Raw genomic sequence first — 26,670 nt, forward strand, 5'->3', positions numbered from 1 at the left:
ATCCTGCTCCTCCTGCCCCCCCTCACTTTCCCACTCCCCCCCTCTTTGGCGCTCTCTCACTCCCAGCACTGTGAAAATGACTCTTTGTTTTAGCCTTTGTTAAATGGTGGCCCTCTGTTGAGACTGTTTCTGCACACAGCTGTACTCTGCACTGAGCTCACACCCTGCTGTGTTCACTTTTTAACCTGTTTGTTGTGATGTTCACTGACTAATGTTGTGTCTCTTTCCCTCTCTCTTTCTCCTTCACTGGCTTCATCGTTTTTTTATTTGTTGTTGTTGCTTTTATCACTCCACGTTTGCATGCCGTCACTCCGATTATCATTTCATAATAATGACAAATGAAATGATATTTTTGATGCACATTATGTCTTTTTATTTTGGGTTGAATTTTTCTTCACTGCTTGATCTCACACTTTGTGAACGTGTGTGCAACATCTCTCCTTTTCTTTCCTGCATACTCTTCTTCTCTCCTTTCTCCCTCCCCTATGTGTTGTCTTTTCTTCTCTCCCTGTGTGTGTGTGTGTGTGTGTGTGTGTGTGTGTGTCTGTGTGTGTGTGTGTGTGTGTGTGTGTGTGTGTGTGTGTGTGTGTACTGTCTCACCCCCATCAGTCAATCTTCATGTTCCCTCTCTCCTTCTCCTCCTCATCCTCGCTCTCCTCCATCCCTCCTTCCCTCGACTCGATCTCTGAGCTCGACAATGGCCTGTCTGACATTTCTGAAGACGACGACCACGTCGACGACACGGCCGCCGCCTCACACACTCCTTGGATCCACCCCTCAAACACTTCCCCTCTGTTCTCCGATCAGGCCGATCTCGAAAACCCACCAATCACGAGCTCAGAAACACACAGTTCAGAGTTTTTGGTTATGGAAGGAGGTTGCCTTGCTGAAACCAGAGCTGCAGCTGGATCATCTAAGTGGTTGCGTTGGCTCTGTCTGAGGGGTGTTGTTAAATACGTGTCTCTAATGCTGACCCTTCTGCCATTTTTTTGGGAGAATGGAAATGAGCGTCGACCCACAAGGCTTTTTTCAAGATTGACAAAGAAACTGGGGTGTTTTACTTCTGCTGTGTCCAAGCTTGTGTCAAAATCAGCAGGGAAATTAAAGATGATGATCGTCAACACCCCCTCATTTATCATTTCTAACATGGCAACATCTAAAATCCGCCAGATTCTTAACAGCCTGCTGTCAAAATGGACTTGTTTTGTGGCAGCTATTACAAATCATCTGCCCGCCAAATTTTCAAGTTTCATTCAATGGCGCCCAACAGGTCTATATTTGACCTCCATTTCTTCTCTTACCTGTCCTGCAATCCTCTCCTCCTCTCTCCCCTCTTATTTCCTCGCTCTCCCTCCATCCCGCCCACTCCCGACTCTCTCCACCTTCTCTCCATCCGTGCATCACTACCTCCTGAACCCCTCCCCTCTCTTCCTGCCCTCCCTCTTAGTCACCTTCCTTCTGCTTGTGATGCTAACAGCGAGCCAGTCGCTAATCCTGGCGCTGATTTTAGCCACGCCCCTCGGCCTGACCCTGTGTTACCTGGAGAACGTGGTTTCCAGTCAGAGGAAGGCTGCTTTGCCGATGTTTGTCACTGAAACTTCAAACAATCACCCCGAGGATCAGTTGAGCTCTGGTTTCAGCAGTCCGGCGTCCCCCCTCACACCGGCACACACACCTCCACGCAGCAGGCATCCAGCGAGCGCCAACTGGATGCAAGAGATGTGCGATCCTGCTGCATAAAAACGCACAACATGCACGGCCAAACAACCCCACACCTCTCTCCTTTTGTTCCCACAACCTAATATTGTCCTTTTGTAACCATCCCTGCACCCTCCCAACTTTAACTGTATTGTTTATTGTTAAAAAGATCAAAGATAAGAATAAGTAAGATCAAACAAAATATTAAAAAGCAGTGTTAATAAAAAGTTAATAATTATAAAAAGAGAAAATATAAAGAAGGACAAGATATAGAGACAAAGTAGGTATATTAAGAGATTTATAAACTGTACAGGGAATGTTAAAGAAGGAAAAAGTGACAACACAGTTACATTTTAATGTTTAAAGCTCCTGTGAGGAACTTTGCCCCCCCCCCCGTGGACAAAGCCGCATATTGTACTTCTTTGCAGCAGTTTCAGGCATCAAAAGTGACCTAATCAAAGTAATCAATCCTATGCTGATGGTTGAGATTGCTTCAGCTCAAATACTAATGTCACACTGTTCCATATGCATCTGAAAACTCCTGACAGGAGCTTTAAAAATCCAATGTTGTCATTCTCAGAAAAGACTAATGTAGAGGTCAAATTTGTGATATGCGAGGTACACAAGCACTTATTGTTTATAATGCAATAAATAACGCACAATTACTGCATTTAACTTAGTAAACGCAGAGAAAAAGCGGCAGTGATAGATTAGAGTAAGCTTCGATGTTTTAGCTGTACAGACAGATAAGAAGGATAGATAGAGTAACCCCCCCCCCCTCTAAACCCTGTCGGCACTTAAAGCGCTTTGGTTTGTATAACTCTGCTAATGAATGTTAAGTGTAAACAGTGTTACACACACCCAAAGACCTGATGTTCAGGACTCTCCCCTCAATACCTGCTCGCTGTTTGCTGTGACAGTCAAACTTTAATGTACATTTTGTAGTTGGCCTATTTGGCGTTGTCTCGCTGGAAAGACTCCTGGCATAGTCTCTCAGTTACAAACCGCAAGTCTCCTTCAGTTTAAGTTGGGTTTTCAAACTTTAACAGGAGCTGTATTAGTCGTAGCTTTTAACTTGTTGTAGAGACAGTAAATCGGATGTGGTATGAGACACATTTTGAATACATTTGTGTCGGCTTGTCAGCAATAGAGCTGTTGATATGGCTTGCGAAAGTGTTGCATAGAATGCTGAAAAGCATCACATGAGTGGAGTACACTTTGACAGAGTCTGTGAATCAGCAGCTGTCTGTTGTTACCGACCATGTCAGCCTCCTTTCATGTCACTGCTCCTGTGGGTTTGAAGTGCAAAGGTCACATGACCAGCAGTACCTCTTCCTGACACCTTGGGAAAGGAAACAAGCTTTTCCCATCATCCATTTCACATTTTTCTTTCTTCGTACCCCCAACCCCCCCTCATTGTATCGTATCTGCTGTCCCCATGACTACAAAAAAGAAGGTTAAGGAGGTGGACTTGAGCCCTGGTGATGCGGAGGCCGCGCCCACCCAGGTCTGTAGGGCCTGTATTTACTCAATATGCTTTGCAAAAATCTTGGGTGTGGGACGTTGAACGGTGTAAGGATTTAGCGGAGCATTCATTCACTAATCCTAACCTGTCCTCACTTTCTCCCTGACGTTCCCCCTTCAGCAGTCACCCGGAGCCAGTGAGCTCCCCCCCTCTCAGGTTCATACACTGTTATTAGTTATTTGATGGTGTATTTGGTCTGTCGATCAGTTGCCCTTGTTGGTTTGGTTCCCTCTTTTTTGGTGAAGTTGCCCCAGCATGATGACACAGTCAGCTTTTGAATTTCAGCTACTTCAGACCCAATCTGAAGCTTGTTCAAACAAAGCATCCTAAAAAAGAAACTCCTTTATTTAGTCAGAAGTATGTTCCCATTCACACTCTTTGGTTTCAGATTGGGCCTGAGTTCAAAAGCTGATCCTGAACAGGGCACTTTCACCTTACCTCGTCACTGTGGGCTGCTTTGCTGTTGTTTATGGTTTCTCAGTTTCAGTTTGGTTTCTGGGTTATCACTGTTGCTGGGATTCGCTGAATACACATTGGTTTTTGTTGATTGTGTCTGCATGTATTGGTGTTGTGATGTCTTGAATACTCTGAATTCTGTATGTGTTAACATGAGTACGAATAGTTATAGCATTGCATTTAATGAAAAAAAAAACATGTTCTAAATTGTGCTTGTACCCATCTTAAAGTCTTTATCAAAGTTTGGGAGTTTTGGCTCTCACCACCTGATTTATTCCCTTTTTATTTACTAGTTATACGTAATATATATTTATTGACTAATGCTGTTTTTCCATAAGGATTCATTTTCATTATTTATTACAGTTGATTTATTTTGTTCATTTTGCTGTATGTCTACCTTACAGAGTCCAATGAGAGTGCATGGGGACAATATTTATGTGAGGCACAGTAATTTAATGTTGGAGGTTGGTACTGGCGTTCGCCTGATGGCTGAAACAAAAAAAGAATTACATGTTTCTGTGTACTCTGACGCCATCAGAACTACAACTTCCTCTGAACTGTTCAAGACTGCTGCCCTCTCGCACTCTCAGGCTCTGTGTGCATGCCTGCGTGCGTGTTTGTTTGTGGATATTTGGATATGAAGTCATTTCCAGCTTTTATTTCCAGTCTAACTGAAATCATTTTTTATCCAAAGTTTTAAGTGCCTGTTGTCCTTAATCTCATGGCAGCCATCTTGAACACTTGAGCTTTTTAAAATACAGTTTTGTGATTTTTTATAAATGATGAACAAAGAAAAAAAAAGTAATTTAACACTGCAGTGATAAGTCGTCCTGTACGAAAAGTGGAATAAAACAATGGACTGAATTATCAGCTGTTTCTGGAGTGGCCATCAGCTCTGCAAATGTTTTAGTGCCTTTAAGCGTATTGTTTTGATTTAAAGTCACAGTTTCACTGTTAATTTACCTTATTTTTTGCATTAGCTTGCAACAGACTCTACCTGACTAGCAGACAGAAAAATCTCCCAACTTTTAGTACACCCAACTTGCATCTTAAAATCATACTTTCATTCTTTTTTGCTTGTTGAGACTAAAAAAGATCGTTAGGAAAATATAAAATACTGCATTTTCAATGCTAGCTTAATGTTTAAACTGTCAACAAATTTACAAGACCTTACTGTGTGAAACTTGTACTTAGTTCTGCCCCCACACAGCCAGTAAAATGATGTGCAAAATATTCATTTGATGGATTTTTTGCTACACAACAGTTCTAACCTGCTCATGTAGGAATTTTCCTATGTGAAGTGTTCACAGTGGCTGCTTTGTGAGTAGGGTCAGTGGTTTGTGAATGCGATTTTTATGCATGCTCTGTGCATGTTGGAAGCTGTTTTGTGGACCTTGTACTACATTACATGCCGAATCCTTGATTGATTGAAGATTGTTGATCATATTCAGGCAGTTGCGTCTAACCTAACTAACCATGCCTCCTTAACCCACGAGTGAAGCTTTCTTCCTGTTTTCTGGTGGTTTGCTGACAACCTTGAGTGATGCGTGGTTTGATAACACACTAAAAAAACAACAATTTATCTTTGATTGCAACATGGGACTGATAGTGAGTCACTTCCATCTCTGAGTGAAAAGAGAGGAGTAAGATGGACAGGGTTGAAATAGAGAGGCTTCGAGAAATGAGGAGCTCAGTGTGATCACCACTATCAGTTCCATGTTCTACAGTCTGCACTGCTTGTTCCTGATCCGATTTAAGGAGAAACTCCTGAACAAGATGGAGAGGCCCTGTTTCACTGCAGCCTGCTGATAAACACACAAATGAACACACAGACTGTCATGCACAAAAACAACCGAAACACATATGTGCAGCTAAATTCAAGTCTGTATGAACAGCTGCAGTAAGGCAGGGCATTCATCTTGTCTTCCTCCTGATTGACAGACTAATGTTCCTGTGCCCTGTTGATCCAAATTGTTCCCCCCTTCCCCATCCCTCTCTTCTTTCATCCTACCATCCTTCTCTCCCTGCCTCCCTCCTTCCCTTTTCATCTATTTTCATCCTGCCATCCATCCACTAAATCTTTTGTGTCTCTTCCTGTTTTAAATCCATCTCGTTCCACACTTTCACTTTCCTTCCCCTCACCCTTTCAACCTCTGTCCTACATCCCACAACTTTACCCCATCTCCTCTACTCCTTCCTCCCATCACCCCTCATTTATCCATACTTATTCATCATTTACTTTCCCCCCTTTCCCCCCCACCCTCCCGCCCTACTCTCCTCCCTCCCCTTCCACTCCCTCATTAGGACCATGATAAGACCCAAGACGAGGTCCTGAAACACCAAGCTAGCATTAGCCAGCTAAAACGCTCCTTTATGGAGGCGCCACCTCCCTCTCCTCCTCAGCCCAACCAGTGGGAGAAACGTCTCACCTCCTCCCCTGCTACAACGATACGTGTTCAGCAGCAACAAGTGGTACGTCTGATGGATGTTTCTGTGTCAGCTAGTTGAGAAAGAAAGCTTGAACTACTGACGAAACAATGGTCAGGTGGAGTGTTATCTTTTGGATGATTGCAGTGATTTGAAAACTTTTTGCAAAGAAAAATCAATATGGTTCATCTGTTTTTAGATGTGTGTGTGTGCAACCGATTGAAAAGTCAAAGCTCTCCCTTTTTCTCTCTCTCTGAAGTAGATATGTTGTTTTGATGGGTTTGCCATGGTGAGGATTTCATCTCCTTTTCTTTGCAGCTCACTTATCACTTAAAGGACAAAAAGGGGTTTCTGCTCTTCTTTTTCTTTTCCAGCTGGACTCACGACACTTTTTAAAAATCTTTTTCATTTTCCTGTAGTAGAAGGGTCTTATTTTCTGTTTATGGTTCAGGTTTCCTCTATTTTTTATTATATTTTTTTAATGTCTTGTGTTTGGTGCTTAGAGGCATTTCTGTTTTATGTCTTCTCTAAAATGCTTCTGTTTGTCTCATTACTTTTCTGCATTGTGTGTGTGTGTGTGTGTGTGCGTGTGTGTGTGTGTGTGTGCGTGCGTGTGTGTGTGTACTGCAGAGCCTGGAAGAAGAGATAGCTTCTGTACTTTTCAGTAGACACTCTGGCACCCGCTTTTGTTTGGACGCTGTGTCTGCCTGCAGCATTCCCAAACCAACACTTGAAGCTGTTATAACCACATTCTCAGCTACTCCTACTACTTCCACTGCTGTCTGCAAAACTGCGACAAAACACAAGCTTCTTCCCCCAGCCACAACTGCCACAATATCTCCCTCTGAGGTGCTGCTAAAACTGCTCCACATCAGGGAGTTAGTTTACTTTACACTCAGTCCATACACTATTCTGGGTTGCAGTGATTGATGGACTGGCAGAATATACAGTTGTGTATTCTGTGAAAAAAAGTAACTGACTGCTAAGTAATTTAAGTTACTGCCAGATATGTTCAAAGCGCCCACTAATGCCTGCTGTGGATGCTGGATGAATGGTTGTTTTCCTCTTTTTGAATCAGGGACCATTCATCCTGAGTGATGGGCATGGTGAATCCAATCTAGACACAACTAACAGCTGTGAATGCTATGGATGTTATGATGTTATGGGTTTGTATGTGATGCTAATAATGTGTGTGGATTGAATGCAAATGTGACAATCTGCTCTTTATCTCCTCCTTTAGGGGAAAATAATACTTGAAAAGTAGCTAGTCTGTATTGAAGCAGCAGTTTGTTGGGATGTAACAATGCTATCAACTCATGATATGATACGATTCCACACAATATGCTATTAAACAATAGAATAGGATACAATACGATACAATACATTATCATGTGATACAATACCACGCAGTATGATACAATACAATATCATACAATCAAGCGGCAACCTCCGGTCCCAAAGTATGAAGCCCATGCGGAAGTGATATAAACTGCAATTCATTGAGAATCCACCTGAGGCTGGCTGCAGAAACACCGGAAACCACATAGACACCAATTCAAAAAAGACGATCTTCGCAGCATTAATAAACATGTTTACAGCCTGGTTAAAAAAACGGCTTGGCTCTACATAGCTATCTCTCTATTGGCACACACTGTACGGGAGTGAATTTTTTTCTAACGTTACGGTTCAGAAGATATTAAGATTACAAGTTTTTGCCCAAATAAGGACATGCCTGACTTGACTTCCAGACAGGAACACGTAGCTGTTGGCTAGGAAGCTCAAACTCCGCCTCTTTACATCACAATATGTCTGGTTGAGTTCCAAATTTCCAATATGGCTGCCGCCGTCGATTGGCTTCAAAACAGCACTCAGGAACAGATGGGTGACGTCAAGGATTCTACGTCCATGATTTATACAGTCTTTGCATACAATACAATATCATACATAACCATAGACTGTATAAATAATGGACATAGTATAAGTGATGTCACCCATCTGTTCCTGAGCACTGTTTTGAAACAATCCACGGCGGCAGCCATATTGGAAATGCGGAACTCAACAAGACATAGTGTGATGTAAAGGGGCGGAGTTTGAGCTAACTAGCCAACAGCTGTGTTCCCGTCCGGGAGTCAAGTCAGTCATGTCCTTATTTGGGTAAAAACTTGTAATCTTAATATCTTCTGAACCGTAGCGTTAGAAAAAAATTCACTCCCGTACAGTGTGTGCCGATAGAGAGATTAGCTTTGTAGAGCCAAGCTGTTTTTTGAACCAGGCTGTAAACATGTTTATTAATGCTGCAAAGATCGTCTTTTTTGAATTGGTGTCTATGTGGTTTCCAGTGTTTCTGCAGCCAGCCTCAAGTGTATTCTCAATGAATTGCAGTTTATATAATTTTCGCATGGGCTTCATACTTTGGGACCGGAGGTTGCCGCTTGACAATAACACATTACAAAATAGATTAAGATGCGACATAGGACAATATGACTCAACATCCTGGGTTCAAAATTAGTTTTGTTTAGGGTGTAAGTAAATCATTTTAAGTTGAAGCCTCAAAGAGGACTCAGAGGAGTAGCCTATTCTAACTTTTAATTCTGATGCTTTCATTTTGCCTTTTTTACTGCCTTGAGATGCTAAAGAAAGCAGCCTAAAGAATGATCAACAGTACAAATTGTTCAAACTATTAGCACCTCCCAAAAAAGGGGAGGTTCCAATATTTTATGGGTTGTGAATAACAATATTGTATGAATATGAAAGAAGGAAAATGCTGAAAGTAGTAGTCAAATATGCTCTGACAGGCTGCCCAGGTATCATCATTGCGTCTTATCCTCAACTGGATAATTATCACCTGCTTCTTTCATGTCTGTTAGCTGTTAAACGTCATGTTGAGATGTAATGTCATTAAACAAGAGAAGTAAAGGCAGATAGCTCCCTCTGCTGTTTAAAAAAAAGAATCATGATTCATTTTTCATCTCACTTATTTGAATCGTCCCTCATGCGTACTCGTCTCGCGAGGCATCGTTACATCCCATCATCCTGATCTGAAAGAAACTGCTGACTACAATACGATTCCTTTCTCCTCCTTTAAAGCAAATGCAAGCTTCTGTTTCCACTGATGGTCTCTTTTATCCATATTCTATGGATATTTTGTTTCTCTCTTTTTTTTTTTTTTACCTCTTTTATCCCTTGACTTTGATAGTTTGTGGAAATTGGGACTTTTGCATGGCAAAAAGTCAATCAAAACAAAGGGAGGAAAAACAGCAGACTACCCTCTCTTCTGTTAAAAAATTCAACTCAGTATGAAGTGCTAACGATGATGACGTCACTAACAGCGTGATTGATGATTGTCATGGTAACCTCCTTGTCACACAGGTGAGTGTGACTGAAACGGACGCAGCCACTGCTGATAACTCGATCTCTGACACCAAAGATCCTCCAAAGGTGGTGCTAACGTTCTTCTATTAATCGATCCAGCCTTTCATTCATGACGCTTTTCATCCTTCATTTCCTTTATTCCTCCAGCTTGATATTTCCTCCATTTTCAGACTGTTCCTCCGTTCTTTCTCCTCAATGTTCTGCTCACTCTCTCACATCTTTGTGTCCACAGTTGATCTTCTCTTTATTCTTGATTTTTGTCATGTGACATAACATTTTGATTTAAGGCAGTTTGATTCTTTTCTTTATGTTCAATGATCATGTTGTTTTTTTTTGTCCCCATGCGTTTGTTTGTTGTGTATGTGCGTGCACCTCATTGTGTGTGTCCGTGCACTCCGTGTACATGCATGCGTGTGTATGTGCGTGTGTGTAGACAACCGAAGTCGAAATCGAAGAAACTGTTGTCGTCCAAGAGGTTTCCAAAGCTCCTAAACCCGGACTTGTTACAGTTACAATCACATCCCCCTCGGAGCTGGAACCGCAGTCTGAAGAGGAAGCGTCGGAGGTGACCGAAGCAGCGAAAGCAGTGAAGCAGGAGAGCATTTCGTCTGAGAGCGAGAGCGAAGAAGAAGCAGAGTACCATCCAAACGTCTCTGTCTCCATCTCTCACACTCAAATACCGGAGGAGAGGGAGGAAGAGGAGGAAGAGCAGGAGAAGAAAGAGGAAGATGTGTCAGCTCCCGACGCTCCCTCTCTGCCAGTTGAAGTCAGCACACTTGAAGAAGCGAGCAGTCGAGAGGCGGAGGAGACCAGGGAGGATGCAGAGAAGATATTAGCAGAGGAGGAAAAAGAAAGCGAGAAGGAGACGGAGACGAGCACCGACTATACAATGGTGACGCCTGAAGAAGCCCCTAATGGTCACGCCCTGCCTGAGAAGAGTGACACAGGCATGTGTGCTTCTGCAGAAGATGAAGAAGAGCCAAGAATGAATGGGGAAGCCTCTCTGGCTGAAGCAGAAGCTCGGCCGCAGGTTATTTGTTGCTCTGAGGTAAAGTCTTCACTGGGCCGACTGCGGAGCTTCCTCCGGGCTTCAATCCCTTCTTCCAACTGTAGAAGCACCCACATATTTTTTTCTTCCTGCCTACCTCTGTGCCAGTGTCCTTCCCTTTTTTGGCTTGTGTGAATACTTAGGCCCCATGTACATCCTCAGAAACCTTGTATCGGCGTAGAAGTAGAGTTGCAAACTCCTTTAAACAACCAGTGTTTGGTGTTGGTGTTAAGTTACCATGCCCTACGTGACATTTCTGTCTTTGTTATGATTTATATCATATTCACACACTTCATAACTCACAACATTATCCTGGGGTACATCATCATTTACATCCCTGTCTTCATTGTGATCCAGTGTTGTGAAGTAAATGGGGCCTAACTGGGAGTGCATGATGCTTTTAGGGGTCTACTTTTTTTGCTCTGCATGCCACAGTTCAATCCATTGTGTGTGTGTGTGTGTGTGTGTGTGTGTGTGTGTGTGTGTGTGTGTGTGTGTGTGTGTGTGTGTGTGTTTGTGTGTGTGTGTGTGTGTGTGTGTGTGTGTGTGTGTGTGTGTGTGTGTGTGTGTGAGTGTGAGTGTGTGTGCGCACATTTGCATGTTTGTGTGCGCACATTTGCATGTTTGTGTGTCCTCCACGTGTTTGGCACCGATGCTTCAATGTGTAATTGGCTCTTCACAGTCACCATAGTAACAGTGTTGTGGTAATCATCTGTGCCAACCACTCTGGAAAATGCCATCCGCTCATCTGAATGTCGTTTTTTGCATGCTGTGTCCATATCAGAAGACAGTGCTGCATGTTTCATGGGCTTGTGGTTGTGCATGTTTGTGGGGTGTCATACTCTGAGCTGCATGTTGATGCCAAAGACGCTGTTGTGTTGCTGTCGTAGCTGTGGCTTGTGCACTGCTGAAAGTAGTTCATTTTCTTTGCTGTGTGGCGTTGACTAGTATGTATTTCGGGGCTCTGTTGTGAGTTTGGCTCCATGTCCCGGCATATATTCTGCGACTGTGTATGGAACGACTACATCACTTCCCTTATAGAAAACATATAGACAAGTTTACATCTAAACACAACAAAAACACTAATATATAAACTGATAAAATGGAAGTGAATTACTTCAGCTAGCTCATACATACCTCCATGTTTGATTATGTTTCCCTAACTGTTTCACGTCTAACATATTAACCCTTTCTCCTCCCCCCTTCACTTCTCTCTCTCCTCCCCCTTCTAGCCGCCCGTGGTAAAGACAGAAATGGTGACAATATCAGACACATTCGCAGCCCAGAAAACTGAGATAGCTACAAAAGAAGTGCCCATCGTACATACGGAAACCAAGACCATCACATACGAGGCTGCACAGGTGCACACTTAAGAAACACAGGGATTTGATCCTCTCATCTGTCCTTTTCTTTTACTCATCTTTAAACGTAGACCTGATTTATTATTTCAAGGTTTGTTAATGTTAATGTGTTGTCTGCAAGCTTCTTCCAAAGAGCTTCTTTTCTAGTGCATGCTCCAATGGTTCTCTTCTTCCTCTCTGTCATTAGAAGGCCTCACATGATGACAGAGATTCGAATTGGGATTCTGTAGCTGGAACAAACGCTTGTTTTTGTCTCCTCTGTTGTCAGTTGGATGGTAACAGTGATGGCGAGCCTGGTGTGTTGATGACTGCTCAGACAATCACCTCTGAATCTTTGTGTACAACTACAACCACACACATTACCAAGGTAACACACACACATGCTGGCCCTGATAGTTCAGAGTTACCCCCTTACAACAGATATAAAACCATCTCTTGCTGTATATCTTGTTGCAGACGTTAAAGGGCGGCCTATCGGAGACAAGGATTGAGAAACGCATCGTCATTACTGGCGACTGTGACATCGACCACGACCAGGTCAGTAAAAAATCTGCTCACACAGCTGATCCCTGCTTTACTCTGCCGACAGTTTGCTTCATTCAGACCAAATGTGAGTGTCGTGACAGGGTGCCAGAGTTTGATTTTGTAGTCCAAATTATGTCTCCTAAGCATTTTGTTTTTTTAAATGAAGGGAAGAACTTGTTAGGAGGACAAATAGACACCAGGTGACATGTCCACCATGTTGCTCAGTCTGAAATCACAATATGATTTATTTTTTAATCACTTAAAGACATGCCCACATGTCATTTTCCTCACCATCCAATCCCTGCATCCAGGAAACGGTCTGAACCTTTTTGTTGCTGCTGCCATGCTGTCTTATGTTGTTGTTTGTCTTTGTTAGTTCAACTTTTATTTCACTTTATTTGTTCCGTCATTTATCAGAATTTTGGATTAAATAAAAAAAACACACAAGATCTGAGTGCAAACTTTCAGTTTAAGGATCTTCACATCCTGATGAGTTAGGCCCTGAATTTTAGGGGTAACAGGTAACAAGACTATTTAGCAAAGCCTATCATTAATGGATAAATCTAAAACTGGGACAGTTGCTACAACATGTGATGCAAACTATATGAGTTATCTCACTGTCCTTTTGCAAACACACTTTGTTTAAAGTTTAGACTGTTAATATGCTTGAAAGTAATGTGCGATTCATATTAATAGACCGGACTCACTCTTTCTGATAGATAACTTTTACTGATACATCAAACTCTACGTCAAAAGAAACTGTACGTCAAAAAATCGTCCTTGTCCATTGTTTTATTTATGTTGCTTGTCTTGTTTGATCAGCTGGATTTACATTATTGTTATTTTTTTGAAGTGGGATTTATTATCAATAAATCTCTTTCCACTCTATGCATCCATCTGCGGTCATTTTCCTTCATAAGTTGTTGAAGTAAAATGGCACATTTATCGTAAATCCAGCATTCTTGTCTTTTCCTTTACGCTTCTTATTTAATTTTTTATTTAACCCCCTCCTCCTCCTCCTCCTCCTCCTCCCCCTCCCTCCATCTCCCTTTTCCCTCCCATTGCCTGCCATGCTTGGTTCTGCCACTGTGTGGTCGCTTTTTGGTACTGCAGGCACTGGCCCAGGCCATTAAGGAGGCCAAAGAGCAACATCCTGACATGTCTGTCACCAGAGTGGTGGTTCATAAAGAAACTGAACTGGCTGAGGAGGAGGATTGACAGAAAGCAGGTAATGATGATAAAAGTAGCTCAATGTTATTATTTTCATGGGGAAAGTAGAATTAGAGGTGTTCTATAACTGATGGGGTGCATCATCATCATTGATTGCACATGTGAAGTGGAGAGGGAAGGAATATCAAACATATGAAGGTAGGCTGTGACTGATTGAGGAGTCTGTGTGTGTGTGTGTGTGTGTGTGTGTGTGTGTGTGTGTGTGTGTGTGTGTGTGTGTGTGTGTGTGTGTGTGTGTGTGTGTGTGTGTGTGTGTGTGTGTGTGTGTGTGTGTGTGTGTGTGTGTGTGTGTGTGTGTGTGTGTGTGTGTGGAGAGCAAAGGAAATATTTCAAGTGCCAATCATCATCATCACACCACCCCGTCTCATTCCCTTCAACTCTTGTTTTCCCCAGAGCTGAAGGGCCCATCGTGACTGTTCTCTCTGTTGACGTCAAACGACCTCCATCATCCTACGACAACCAACCTAGACCGACCGAAGAGAAGCAGCAGAAGAAGAAGAAGAAGATGAAGAAGAAGAGCTGTGTAAACAGAGAGAAGTTGCCAGTCTCTTCCCAGTTGGTCTTTCTTACATGTCTTTGGTGCATCTAAACCCCCCTCACTCCAAAAACCAAGAAAAATAACTTCCTCACTCTTTCTGAGGGAACAAAATAGAACCACTTTGTTAGTTTAACATTTGTAGCGTGTTTTTATTCTTTTTTTTTTTAAATAGTGCTTTTTTTTCTTCTTCAATTGTTTGTTTTACAAAAAGAAAGCAGATAGTTTGTCTGTCTTGTAATTCAAGAAATAAAAGCTGTAGGGGTGCACTGATAACAAATCCTGATACGATACATGGCTAAGAGTCAACAAGTTGCCATCATAATATTGATTATTTCACTATTACCAGTGACTTTCAGTTGAATATTGCAAGTCAAAGCAAAATCAGCTTTTTTCCTTCAGAAAGAAGCTTTAAGAAGACTCAAAAGGCGATTTATTTGAAGCTGAAGTTTGATGCTTTCAGTCTGTATCATTAGTTAAAAGGTGATGTTGGTGCATTCCTGGAAAAAAAAACACTTTTATTAAATTACAGCTCCCTCTTCAATTCTTTACTGTGCAAATGGAAAGTTTTATAAAATAACAGATTTTTTACAGCAACAAGTGTAGATACCACAGTCTCACTTATTAAAACACATTCACATTCAGGCCAACCATGTCTTATTCACAAGTTTTAATGCGTACGAGTGCAAGAAGTAGGGAGCTGTAACTTAAGATACTGCAGTAAAAAATCAATCAACCAGGTTATTGAAATGTTATGGTTCTGTCTTTTATATTCTGTGTAAGTGTAGTTCTAATTCATCCACATTCCTCATGTGTTACCTAGCCACTTAGTGAGTCCATGTTCAGTTCAATTCACTTTCTGCTCCACCCTGAGAAGAGAGGACATTTCACAGTTTTTACAGTAGGTGGGAATAAAATGATTTTTATTTGGGTTGGTGGGTTTGAGTTAAATTAAGCTCGAGAAGCCAAATGATGCAGCTGGGATTTCTTCTTTTTGATAACTTTTACTGTATTTTAATTGAACTGAAGATGAACTGACTGAAAGCTGGTGTATACGACTTTGTGTACAGTGCAAACAAAGGTTTTTAGATGGGAGCCGTCATTCATTAGCTCTCCCTGGGCTCAACCACTGTAAGACATTAGCCATTCCCACTGAGCCACAGGGAGGCAAGGGAGCGGACTTTAGATTGGGAGAGAGGACCAGTAAACTGAAGCTTAATTGGGAGGTAGAGTTGGAGCTGTGCAGTAAAAACCTACAACCAGGGAGGGGGAAGAGGAAATTTGAACATTGATGCATGTTCCAGTAATGTTATTTTGCATCCTGCAGTGAGTTAATAAAACAGTTTTTAATATTTATGGACAACGCTTGATCCACATTTTGCAAATTAAAGGACTCAAACAAGCACAGGTACCAAAATGAGGACAACTTGAAACCAGTTCAGTCCCACTCCATAATTTGCTAACTTTGCATCAGAGCCAGTTTGTCATAGATCAGCACTTAATTTCATTCCCAGCTTCTTCTTTTTGTGCAAGACTAGATCAAACCAACAAAACTGAATAGATATACAGAGATCTGAGATTAGATTCAGCATGTCTTCACACTTTTTTATCTTGCAAGAGTATCTTGAGTGAGTCTAGATAGAAGGCTACTGTGATGATTGGTTTGAGAGTGTGTAGATATCAGATTATTACAGCACGTCGAGATTAGATTATCATTCACCGAGCGGCTGTGCTGCAACTGTTTCAACGCAACCAAATATTCCTCAGTCATGCATCAGTGTGGCTTTTCATTTGAAAGTGACATCAAGTTTACGTGAATCCACCCCGTAACGAAACAGATCTCGGTCAGTGCACTACAAACACAACGGAAACGGTTACAGCAGAACAGAAAAACGCAGCTTAAAGGGAAATGTATTTGAGGGTTTTAAGTGCTCTTGAAGCCCATAAATGGATTCTTTTCATGTTTTATTCATTGTCTGTCTTTGTACGCACATGTTCAGCAGAAAAATTCAACACAAGCGCTGCTGTGTGTGAATATCAGTGGCATTGAATCGGTTATGAGAAGGTGCTTGTTCTTAAGCATTTAGATGACACAAAAAAAAGCAACACCTTTTTCCTGAAATCCAATGTGATTGTAGCAAAGAAGTGCCACAGATCAGTCTAAAAACATTCCACCCTTATCTGCCTAGATTTGTCTGATCCCCCTGTCTGACAGGACGCATTGGTATTTTGAATTGGAGTGAATAGAAGAATTTAACAATGGCTTGATGGAGTGTTAATGACTGTCCTTGGCTTTCTTTGGGAAACTCTTGTCTGATCTTTACTATGCAGTTAAATTACATTCCACATGAGGGGGGCGCTTTAACCTCTGACCCTCCTGCAAAGAAACAAAGCAGCAGAAAAACATTTAAAAACAATCTCTAGGCAGCTTTGGAAGCATACGCTCCTTACAAAATAAAATCTGTAGCGGTATTTGTAGATTTTCTCATAATTTTGTTGTCTTTTCTCTGTGAAGCTAATCTAGTTGTCAAAAGGTGGGATTTATTGTGCGCTCTCTTGGATGTTTTTAATATTGTCCCGTGCTTTTGACATTGGAGGAAGACCACTACAAATCATCTCCACCATTGTTTCCTTTTTGTACTTCAAGCCCCGAGTTGAACCTCTTTTCAGAGGCATGGGCTCTGGTTTAACCCATCACAGGAGCTTTGAGGCTGCCAGGTCTGCTTCTCCAAAATGCTGTAGGTGCTGTCTTGTTAATTTTTAGAAGATACAAAAAAAAAATCTGAGGGTGAATTTTTGCAATCAGTAACTTTTATTGAGATAAACCAATGCCAGCTGATTCTGAAAGTGTCAGTGATCTCAACATGGAGACATTATGGAGGGCAAAATTACACAGAAAACAAGAAATTGCTGCTGTAAGATAAGATTTAACTCACACTCCAACATCTCTCTGTTCGAGGCTGATAAAGCTTCAAAAGGCAAACACCAATCGGACTTCACTCTTCACAGTTACATCTCAGGCTTTGTCAAACAGTTCAGACACGTGAAAAAGAGTAAGGTCAGTTAATACCAGCACAATTTTGTATTTTAGCTACTCAAAAGTTTGTTGACAAACCCATTTTGGGAAACTGACCACAGCTGCCTCATTGTTCCTCTCTTAGCCAACCAATGATCACTGTAGGTATTTTCTATCTAGCAGCTTGATTGTCTTGTGTCTCCCCACACGCAGCCACTCCTCCCCTGTGTAACACTGTTTAAATAAAGGATTGTTATACTCTGAAATCTGTTTACATTGTCATTATTCTTCCATTGATTCATTTATCTTAAGTAAAATGTTCTGTCTTAACTGTTAAGAGAGGGTACAGACGTTTTACATAAAGTGTACAGTCATATTTTTCTTAACTTTATACAAGAAGGTACAAAAATATACATTATCCTCGAATATGCTTTTAAATTTCATACATCCATATTTCCCTGAGTGTTTAGAAACTAGAAGTACACATTTTAACACATCCTCTGTGATACTTCTATATGGGCTAAAATGATATCCATAACTATGTTCTTATAATATTCTTCTTGTTGAGGCACTTCCATTTAGTCTGAGATGCCCTACCCAGGTTCCTGCAGGTGTTAATCAGTAGAGAATAATTCATCTAAAAAGAGCCCAGTCAGACTCAGGTGTATGGTGACTACCCAACACTCCTCCTCCTCAGGTGTGTACCTCTGTGTGGATGCCTGTAGATGGCGCTTCTGTCTTGTGGAATACCCATATCATCCTCAACTGTGGATGGAAAGTGAAAAGTCAGGTAATGTTTTGAACACAGATGGGAAACAGTCCCCTCAAGACAGTGGGTGCTAATGTTATGTTTTGTCAATTCGGCTAAAAAAGAATAGAATAGAATAGCCTTTATTTGTCATTGTCAGGTGTACAATGAAATTAGAAGCGCTGCTCCTGAAGGTGCATGTTATAAATACAAATACAATAAAAACGGGTAGAAAATATGTATAAAAGACAATATAAATATAGTAATAATATAAAAAAGGTGTTGAATATATACAGTTAGGTCGGGAGAAGAGGTATTTGGGTTTAAGATATTGCACATATATGAAAAGTTTTTATAAAAAAGTAAAGACACTCAGTTTTATGATATATTTAAGCACCTTCCCTTGTTTTATACATAATTTAAACTAGAGAAATATATTTTTGAAATATGAATCGGGAATGAAGGATTAATTCATTTTTCAACATAGGAAATTCCTTGTAAAATAATTTCTAACCTAGGCTATAACACGTCATAAGAAGCAAAACTACGCAGTACGCATGTGCAGTAAGAGCTGTCTGTTGGCCATTCTTCTTTTCACTAATGCCAACAGGAGAAACATCAGGTAATACATTAGTTTTAAAATATGTTGAAACACTCTTCCTTGTTTTCTACACTAATTTCAACTGAAAATAAATATATTTTTGAAGTATTAATTGGGAATGAAGATTTTATTCATTTTTCAATGTCGGAAATTCTTTGTAAAAGAACTTTTAAGCTAGGCCAGGGGTTCCCAAACTTTACCATGCTAAGGCCCCCAAAACAGCATTAGCTTCTGGACCCCCTTTGGAAACCCACAGACAATGCTTCAAAATATGTAAAGAAACATCCACTTTTAGAATGTATTTTCTTGCTTTTATTCACTTTTCAATAATTAACACATTTGTTTAACATAGGAAATTATTAAAAAACGTGTGAAAAAAAATAAATAAAAAAAAGTTTCTATTTTTTCCCCTTTCTTTCAATTTTCTGAGGCCCCCCTAGTGCCCCCTGGCCACCCCCAGGAGGCCGTGTCCCCCACTTTGAAAACCATTGAGCTAGGCTGGCTAGGCTACAGTCTATGGCTATAACACGTCATAAGAATTCGAAACTACGCATGTGCAAGTGAGAGCAGTCTGTCGGCTCGGCCGGCTCCTCTTTTCGCAAATGCTAACAGGAGAAACAACAGGTAATAAATGTTAATAGTTGGTGCTAATGACTTTTTTTTGTCAATTTGTCTGAAAAAAGTAACGACAGCATTAGTTTTACAATATGTTGAAGCACTTTCCCTTGTTTTAAACACTAATTTCTACTGAAATTAAATATATTTTTGAAGCATTAATTGGGAATGAAGATTTTATTCATTTTTCAACGTCGGAAATTCTTTGTAAAATAACTTTTAAGCTATACTATAATCTAGTTTAAACAGTCTATGGCTATATTGCGTCATAAGAAGTGAAACTGCGCATGTGCAGTGAAAGCTGCCGGCCCCCGTCTTCTTTTCGCTAATGCTAACTGGAGGAACATCAGGTAATAAATGTCAACAGTTGGTGCTAATGACTTGGTTTTTGTCAATTTGGCCGAAAAAAATAACGACAGCATTAGTTTTACAATATGTTGAAACACTCCCTTGTTTTTAAACACTAATTTTAACTGATAATAAATATATTTTTGAAGTATCAATTGGAATGAAGATTGTATTATTTTTTATAACGTCGGAAGTTCTTTGTAAAATAACTTTTAAGCTAGGCTATAATGCATCATAAGAGGTGAAACTACGCATGTGCAGTGAGAGCTGTCAGCCCGTCTTCTTTTCGCTAATGCTAACAGGAGAAACATCAGGTAATAAATGTTAAAGGTTTACCAGCAAAACACTTGTCTTGAATTACACCTACTTTGTTTCCAAACAGCTGCCATTTAAGCTCGAGCTAGCTACTTACTTTAGTAAACATATCATTGGCATTCGTTAAAATATTTTAACTTAGCCAAACTCTAACGCGTTTTAGTTCGCTTTTACAGTTTTTAATGAGCTCAGTAGTTTGTAGCGGATTGTTTTTAGCTCTGTTAAGTATTTTAATCGTTCATTTGTATGTGGTTTTCAGTTTCTGTCACTGAAATAAGCATGTTTTATGAGAAACTTGATACAACAGTCTTCATATTTTACAAGCTGTAGAGTGACCAGCTGTGGAGTTTGTGAAGGCTGGATATCTCCTGAAAATCAACCAGAAAACTACAACACAGAGGACTTCCACATCTCTGAGTGAGTTTTCATTAAAAGTGCAGTAGTGTTGTCGCTAACATTTGAAGTAACTGAATTAAAATGTAGCATTTACCTTTAACATCTAGTGAGTTAATCATAGGTGCAGCCAGAAGCAATTTTCACCGAGGTAGTAAAACATCTAACCCTTGAGTTGTTGGTGCTTTCCTGCAATTTGAGTGCGGGCGATAGAAAGTAGACTGCAGGTGCAAGAGAAGGTCTAATTGATTATAAGAGGCTTGTAAACATTAGGTGATGCTCACAGCAAACTGAAAAACACATGCATTAAATAAAGCTTTCACTTTTTTTTTTTTTTTTGCAGTACCAGGCCTATATATTTAAGTCTATTTATTCCTATAGAAAAGGTTGATATTTGATGACACATTTAGGTTAATGGTGGAACTATTTGCTGAAATCCTGTTTTACATTCACAGACACAGAGGATCATAATTTTTGGCCTTTTCATGATAATCATAGTCAGTAAAAAAGTATCACCAGATTTTTTTCAATTTTCAATTTACAATCCCAACCAAGTGGCAACCTCCGATCTAAAAGTGTAAGTTCAATATGGAAGTGTTAAAAACTGCAGTTCATCGAGGATCCGCTTGAGGCTGGCTCCGGAAGTACCGGAAACCACATACACACCAATTAAAAAAAGCTGATCTTTACAGCAGAAATAAACATGTTTACAGCCTGGTACAAAAGACGAGTGTAGTCTGGATCACTCATGTCTCGTTAGGCACAAACTGTGGGGGGGGCAGCAGCAATATGGCTCCCGTTGACGACTGGCCTCAAAACAGCGCTTCAGAAACAGATGGGTGACGTCACGGATACTACGTCCATATTTTATACAGTCTATGTTTCCAACTCGTCTTCATAATAACCATTGTCTCACAATCAGCAGAGTAGTCCCTCGCCACCAACACATCTTCTGTTCATTTAAAATTCGGCACACAAGAAACATCACAGAGAACTGCAGAATAAAACTCATACAGCTCTAATTCATGTTCAATCACAAATTTGGATTAATCTAATGAGTCTCTGTGTGAAACTAATCTTCCTTTGTAATATATCCAGTGGGAGCAGATGGTGAAAGTGAACCCTTGATCTCTCCCGAATGTGTGTGCGACTGAGTGTGTTTGTACGTCCTTTTATGTCACAGCAAAGCACAAAGGAGTCAAGGTCATCTACCTGAATGACATTTGTTAACAGAGCACAAACAAACAGGGGAAAGAAAAGCCATGTTTTCAGAGTTTTCATGCTTTTAGGACTCATAAACCTGCAGTTACCCTTTCTAACACACACATTCACATTCATATACAAAACTGAAAATAATCCCAGTTATCGTAGTGATCACTATCTCTACCCATCTTTGAGTCGAATTAGCTTTCAACCTAAAAATGTCACTCATCAAGTTCTTAGTTACTTTTTTCTTTATGCCTATTTTGGATGTCTTCCATTATTTAGATTCAGCTTTGCTTCAGGTCCTGCTGTTATTTTTCTACCTGGGAGCGGCTTGTGCTGTCAGGTGTGATTCAAAAAACAATATGAATATGAGGCTTCTACCTGACACTTCAGGCTGTCTGCATGTGTACAGATACAACGGTGCTGTCAGGAAAATAAGAATATTTTCTCAACATAAATACAGTGGGCAGTGGCAGCTGTAGTGATTATGACATGCAGTGAAACCTCTGCTCCGGTGTACATTTTTTTACAATACCACGATGAGTGTAGGTATTTATAGCAGCTCCCTACAGTGTCCATTTAGCTTCACAGCAGCACAGTGGATATAAGAAAGAAAGAGGTGTGGACAGGGTTGCACATGAAAAGTTAATAACTGGCCTACCCTGACTGAGTTTCCAGCTGAGGAAGACAATCAGCTGTAGAAGCAGCAGACAGACAGACAGGAAGAGCAGCAGGCCGAACAGCCAGAGAGGAAGAAAGCTGTTTGTGTGTCTGTCTGTGTGCAGGATGGTCTCTCGAAGGAGCAGAGCCAGATCAGCAAAGGGACCACTCAGGACCTCCATACTGCTCCTGCATGGGAGTTAGCAAATAGAGTAGAGGTTAGGATGAATGTGATGATATAATAACTGACATGTGGTCATATAATCTCTCAATCTTTATTTTTTATATAGTTTTATAAGCATTTATTTAATAGTGTCAAGGTCAAAAGTCATCTGAGTACTACATTTTTTTAAAACTCTCCTTCAAAACAACATTAAAATATCCCAGCTGTGGTGAAGTCTTTGGCATGAGGCTGCAGGCCAAGTGTCAAAGATTATCACGCTGCTGATTCTCAATACAGCAGCCTGGCCTCAAGTATGATACAGATTTTGCATCACCAACTCAACTCGTTCTCAAACTTGACAGAAACAGGACTGTTGTTGCTGAGCAACCCAAACATTCCCCTGCACTCCTGCTACTCTGTTTGTGACCACGGTTACCACGGACTAGCAACTTGTATGCAATTGTGTCCGTTTCTTTTAGTTTACATTTATCGTGCAACGAGTGAAAATATATGTTGTGGTAAAGACTGACTCTGCCTGCTATAATGTAATTAACTGCATTCTAACACCTGAGGCAGAGAGATAGTCCCAGTGCTGTTATACTCTATATCAAGGGTACCCAAAGTGTGGGTCGGGAGCCCCTGGGGGGTCGCGAGACACAAATGGGGGGTCATGAGATGTCTTCCAGAATGCATTTTTTTTAAATCTAAAAATAATCCATTTTACCCGTTATAGTAAAAATATCAACAAAAATAGTAGCTAAACTTTTGAAAAACCTTAAAATAGAAAATGTAATGAGTTTTCTGCCTTTCTTTTTGACAGATTGCTCCTAAGTTTAGGGGTAGTGAACAGTGAATTATCAAGAGCATCAGTAGCAGTAGGTTAATTCATAACAGCACAGGAAACAGCCACATGCTCATATTATAGGTAGGCTAATTTTCGACAGACTAGCTAAATGAAGCCACATGAAATCACTTTGAGGGACAGTGGGGGTCGCGAGTCTTTGGCACCTATATTTTGGGGGTTGCGGGCTGAAACGATTGGGAACCCCTGTTCTATATCTGCACTTATAGAGGGCCTCTTGTCCAATCAGATTAGTTTATCAGAACTGACAACTGTATGATATAACTTTAAGTTGTTTTTATAGAACAGAAATGTGATGTTTCCAAGTGGCAACCTCCGGTCTAAAAATATGAGTCCAATGCGGAAGTGCTAAAAACTGCAGTTCATCGAGGATCCGCTTGAGGCTGGCCCCGGAAGTACCGGAAACCACATACACACCAATTCAAAAAAAGCTGATATTTACAGCAGAAATAAACATGTTTACATCCTGGTACAAAAGACAAGTGTAGTCTGATTAGCTCATTTCTCAATCGGCACACACTGTAAGGGGTGAATTTTTTTCTAACGCTGCAATTTCAAAGATATTGAGATTACGAGTCTTCCAATGAAAGGCACAGCTGACTTGATATTCAGGCAGGAACCCTGTAGCTATTGGCTAGGAGGATCAAAGCCCGCCCCTTTACGTCACAATCGATTGACAGCATCAATATGGCTGCCGCCGCCGATTGGCCTCAAAACAGCGCTTCAGAAACAGATGGGTGACGTCACAGATACTACGTTCATATTTTATACAGTCTATGGATGTACCAAAGTGAAGCAGGGTTTACTTACTGAGATATCTGATAGGTCAGTTGGACTGCAGTAAATCCTTAATCTCAGTAAAAAATAACAGAACCAGTGTCCTTTCTATTTCCAGGCATCTATTCACTTATTAGGACTTTTACAGATTTGTTTTGCTGTAGATGTTTTTAAAAATCTACAGCAACAAAACAAATTGTAGTTGTTAAATATCACAAAGCATATCTAAAGATCTACTCAGTTGCGGAAAGTTATACAACTATTTCCTGCGATTACATAGTAAGATTTAAAAAGATTGTTGTTTCTACTAGTTCTACACAAGAAATCAATACAGTGTGGAAAATTTTCATTAAGGTTATCAGAACTGTAGTTAATATGTAAATAGAAGCCATGTTGTAAATTTAGATTTAGGCCTCTTAGGCTGAGGTTTTCATTTTGCTTTGTGAGTACCATCAGTCCTGAATACATCATTTGTTTTCTTGTTTACGGTCTCCAATAAAACTTTGTTTTACTGATTTTGAGAACAGAGCTTTAGGACACAGAACTGAAGAAGTGATTGTACACTGGATTAGAAGAGGTAGAGTTATTCATTTTATTTCCTAAATGTTTGAGTGGCAACAGGCAGAGTAGTTAGTTGGATGCAGTATTCTACAAATGTGCAAAATATGTTGATCCACTAGAAAGCCATCAAAACTTTGAGTGAGTTGAGAAGACACAGCTGAAGAAGTCACCACATAGTGAAAGTGCTACTTACAATTTTCAGGGTTCCACAGAAAAGCAGGTTTGAGTGATTGCAGATGGAAATGACTCTCTGAGTGCTGCCAAGTACTCCGGTTAATACGCCGTTACAGTTGTCTGCATTGATGTGAAGTTGTCTCCAGTAGTCAGGATTTGAGACGAGGTTTCAGTGGTGATGACAGTCACATAACTTGAAGACCAGTTTTAAAAGTAAGTCAGTGTCAGAGTGTCACAGCAGGTTCACAGCTTGGCAGATAATCCACAGAGTAACTCCACAGGGGGGAAAAAAACATGATTAATTCAGTCCACAGGTGAAGTAGTTATTCTCACAATGTCTCGTTTTTCCTGTGTTTTATCTGTTGCTCTCGCTCTCACTCTCTCCCTCTCTCTCTCTCTCTCATAGGCAGAAATGCCTCCTCTGTTATTGTTGATGGTGTGAACTTTGTTCGGTCTCAACAGTTGGACCTTGTGATTACTAAGAAGATTAGCAGTGCTCCCCTGGTCTGTGTGTTTGCGGCTGTGTATGAAATGAAGTGTAATGAGGGGTGTTATTGTACAGTTTTTAGAGTGTGGAAGTGGACATTTAAACACATATATATATCCATATAACTTCTCCTTTTGTTATGTATGTGGGACATTGAGATATATTTTGATCGTTAAAGTTAGACCTTTGTGCTCACTGTGTCGTAAAACACATGCTAGTCAACCCCCTCACACACACCTTTTTTCAGCTGCTCCCTCTCTGATTGGATAGATGTTTTTTCATTCATCTCATCTACCTCCCTCTCCGTCTGCCTTTTGTAAGTTTATCTTCACCAGCAGACTTTGATTGGCTGGAATATTGATTACTTTAAAAACAAACAGAACTGATGTCATCAACCTTTATCAACCAAACAACTGTCGTGATTTCAGACTAAAGCATAAATCCACACTAAAGACTCATGATGGAAAAACAGCTTATCTTTCTTTTTTTCTTCGATACGAATACAATTGTTAAAGCTGGAGTTGGTAGTCAGATTTAGATACACTTTTTGTTATACTGGTTAAAATGATCTTTATGTCCCGATTGCAATCAATACATGATGTGTTCTTAAAAAAGAGCGGGGTACAGTAAACCTGGGAAATTTTACACCGATCAAATCCCGTCTTGCCGTTCTGCCCGCCTCCTGCGTGTACATTTCCCCGGCGTTCACTCCCCGCCTCCTGCCTCTGCTTCCCCTGACTCTACTGACTGCCCCTCTCACTCGACCTTGGGCCTGTCCCCTCTGACCCGATGAGGTGCTTTGCTCAGGAGGACTGTAGTCCGGATCAGAGTCTAAAAAGCTCTCACCACGGGGACTCTGACAAGCAAAAGAATAAATTACATTTAGTAAGTCCTACAGAAATATATATGTGTTGTAGCGTCCGCCCGGGCACTGTAGGGATGACGAGCCGAGTCGTGAACACGTTGAGTTTTAATAACCGGTCACTGTCGGCCGTTAGCACAACAACCAACAAAGCAACAATCAATGTTTGAATGAATGAAACACTTCTCTTGTCTCTCCTCTCTCCAGCTTGCACACTCTACACCTCTCCTGATGCCTTCACTAACCGTCAACACTGTAGGAAATACAGTAGAACATCTACACTGAACACGTTTAACAAACAGTAGAGCTGTTACAGTATTATATGTATTATAACTTTTCTCCTGATATCGTGTCACCAGTACAGCTGGATAATGCTAGCATGACAGTTGTGAGTACTAACAGCAGCCATGTTTGTTTGTGTTTTTAACTTTCACTATGATAATGTTTTGGTGAGGACCGGTTTTGAATCAGTTTTATGGTCGCAAATCAGCAGCGCTCTGCATGTGAGCGGGGGCGTCGTTTTGGAGGAGCTCCAAGGGGAAGTGGGGAGGGGTTAGATGGAGTCCTGAGGAAATTCTACATTCAAATTCATGCTAGTTTTCCAAGACTACCAACCCCAGCTTTAAGGGGAATTGCAATATTGATGTAGTTTGCAGACATAAGGTGACTTATTGCAACAAAAAATAACGCTTTATGAGCAGGAGT

The 26,670-nt window shown here is 40.7% G+C and overlaps 2 protein-coding genes and 1 long non-coding RNA gene across 9 annotated transcripts in view; 2 read left to right on the forward strand and 1 right to left on the reverse strand.

Annotated features, from left to right (window-relative positions):
* Positions 1-17,459, forward strand: part of epb41l2 (erythrocyte membrane protein band 4.1 like 2) — a 72,524-nt gene extending 55,065 nt beyond the window's left edge. Inside the window, exons 15-24 of one of the 7 annotated variants that reach the window (XM_034699659.1) lie at positions 3,152-3,205; positions 3,344-3,379; positions 5,984-6,151; positions 9,476-9,544; positions 9,912-10,526; positions 11,759-11,887; positions 12,156-12,254; positions 12,344-12,424; positions 13,526-13,640; positions 14,036-17,459. In XM_034699659.1, the coding sequence (XP_034555550.1) occupies positions 3,152-3,205; positions 3,344-3,379; positions 5,984-6,151; positions 9,476-9,544; positions 9,912-10,526; positions 11,759-11,887; positions 12,156-12,254; positions 12,344-12,424; positions 13,526-13,630 (1,356 nt within the window). In that variant the 3' untranslated portion in view covers positions 13,631-13,640; positions 14,036-17,459. Of the gene's footprint in view, positions 1-3,151; positions 3,206-3,343; positions 3,380-4,083; positions 4,144-5,983; positions 6,152-9,475; positions 9,545-9,911; positions 10,527-11,758; positions 11,888-12,155; positions 12,255-12,343; positions 12,425-13,525; positions 13,641-14,035 lie in introns of all 7 variants that reach the window. The other 6 variants (XM_034699660.1, XM_034699661.1, XM_034699663.1 and 3 more) reach the window with 6 other exon arrangements.
* LOC117824228 lies at positions 16,967-25,449 on the reverse strand. Its single transcript, XR_004633547.1, has 4 exons — positions 25,341-25,449; positions 24,636-24,889; positions 22,081-22,268; positions 16,967-17,958 (listed from the first exon to the last, which is right to left on the reverse strand). It is a non-coding gene; the product is annotated as an uncharacterized LOC117824228 (long non-coding RNA).
* Positions 19,680-26,670, forward strand: part of tmem244 (transmembrane protein 244) — a 98,801-nt gene continuing 91,810 nt past the window's right edge. Inside the window, exons 1-2 of the mRNA XM_034699668.1 lie at positions 19,680-19,819; positions 20,145-20,237. The gene's annotated coding sequence lies outside the window, so the exon portion shown is untranslated. The remainder of the gene's footprint in view (positions 19,820-20,144; positions 20,238-26,670) is intronic.

Source organism: Notolabrus celidotus, chromosome 13 (assembly GCF_009762535.1).
Source record: "Notolabrus celidotus isolate fNotCel1 chromosome 13, fNotCel1.pri, whole genome shotgun sequence".
In the NCBI taxonomy this organism is placed as follows: Eukaryota; Metazoa; Chordata; class Actinopteri; order Labriformes; family Labridae; genus Notolabrus; species Notolabrus celidotus.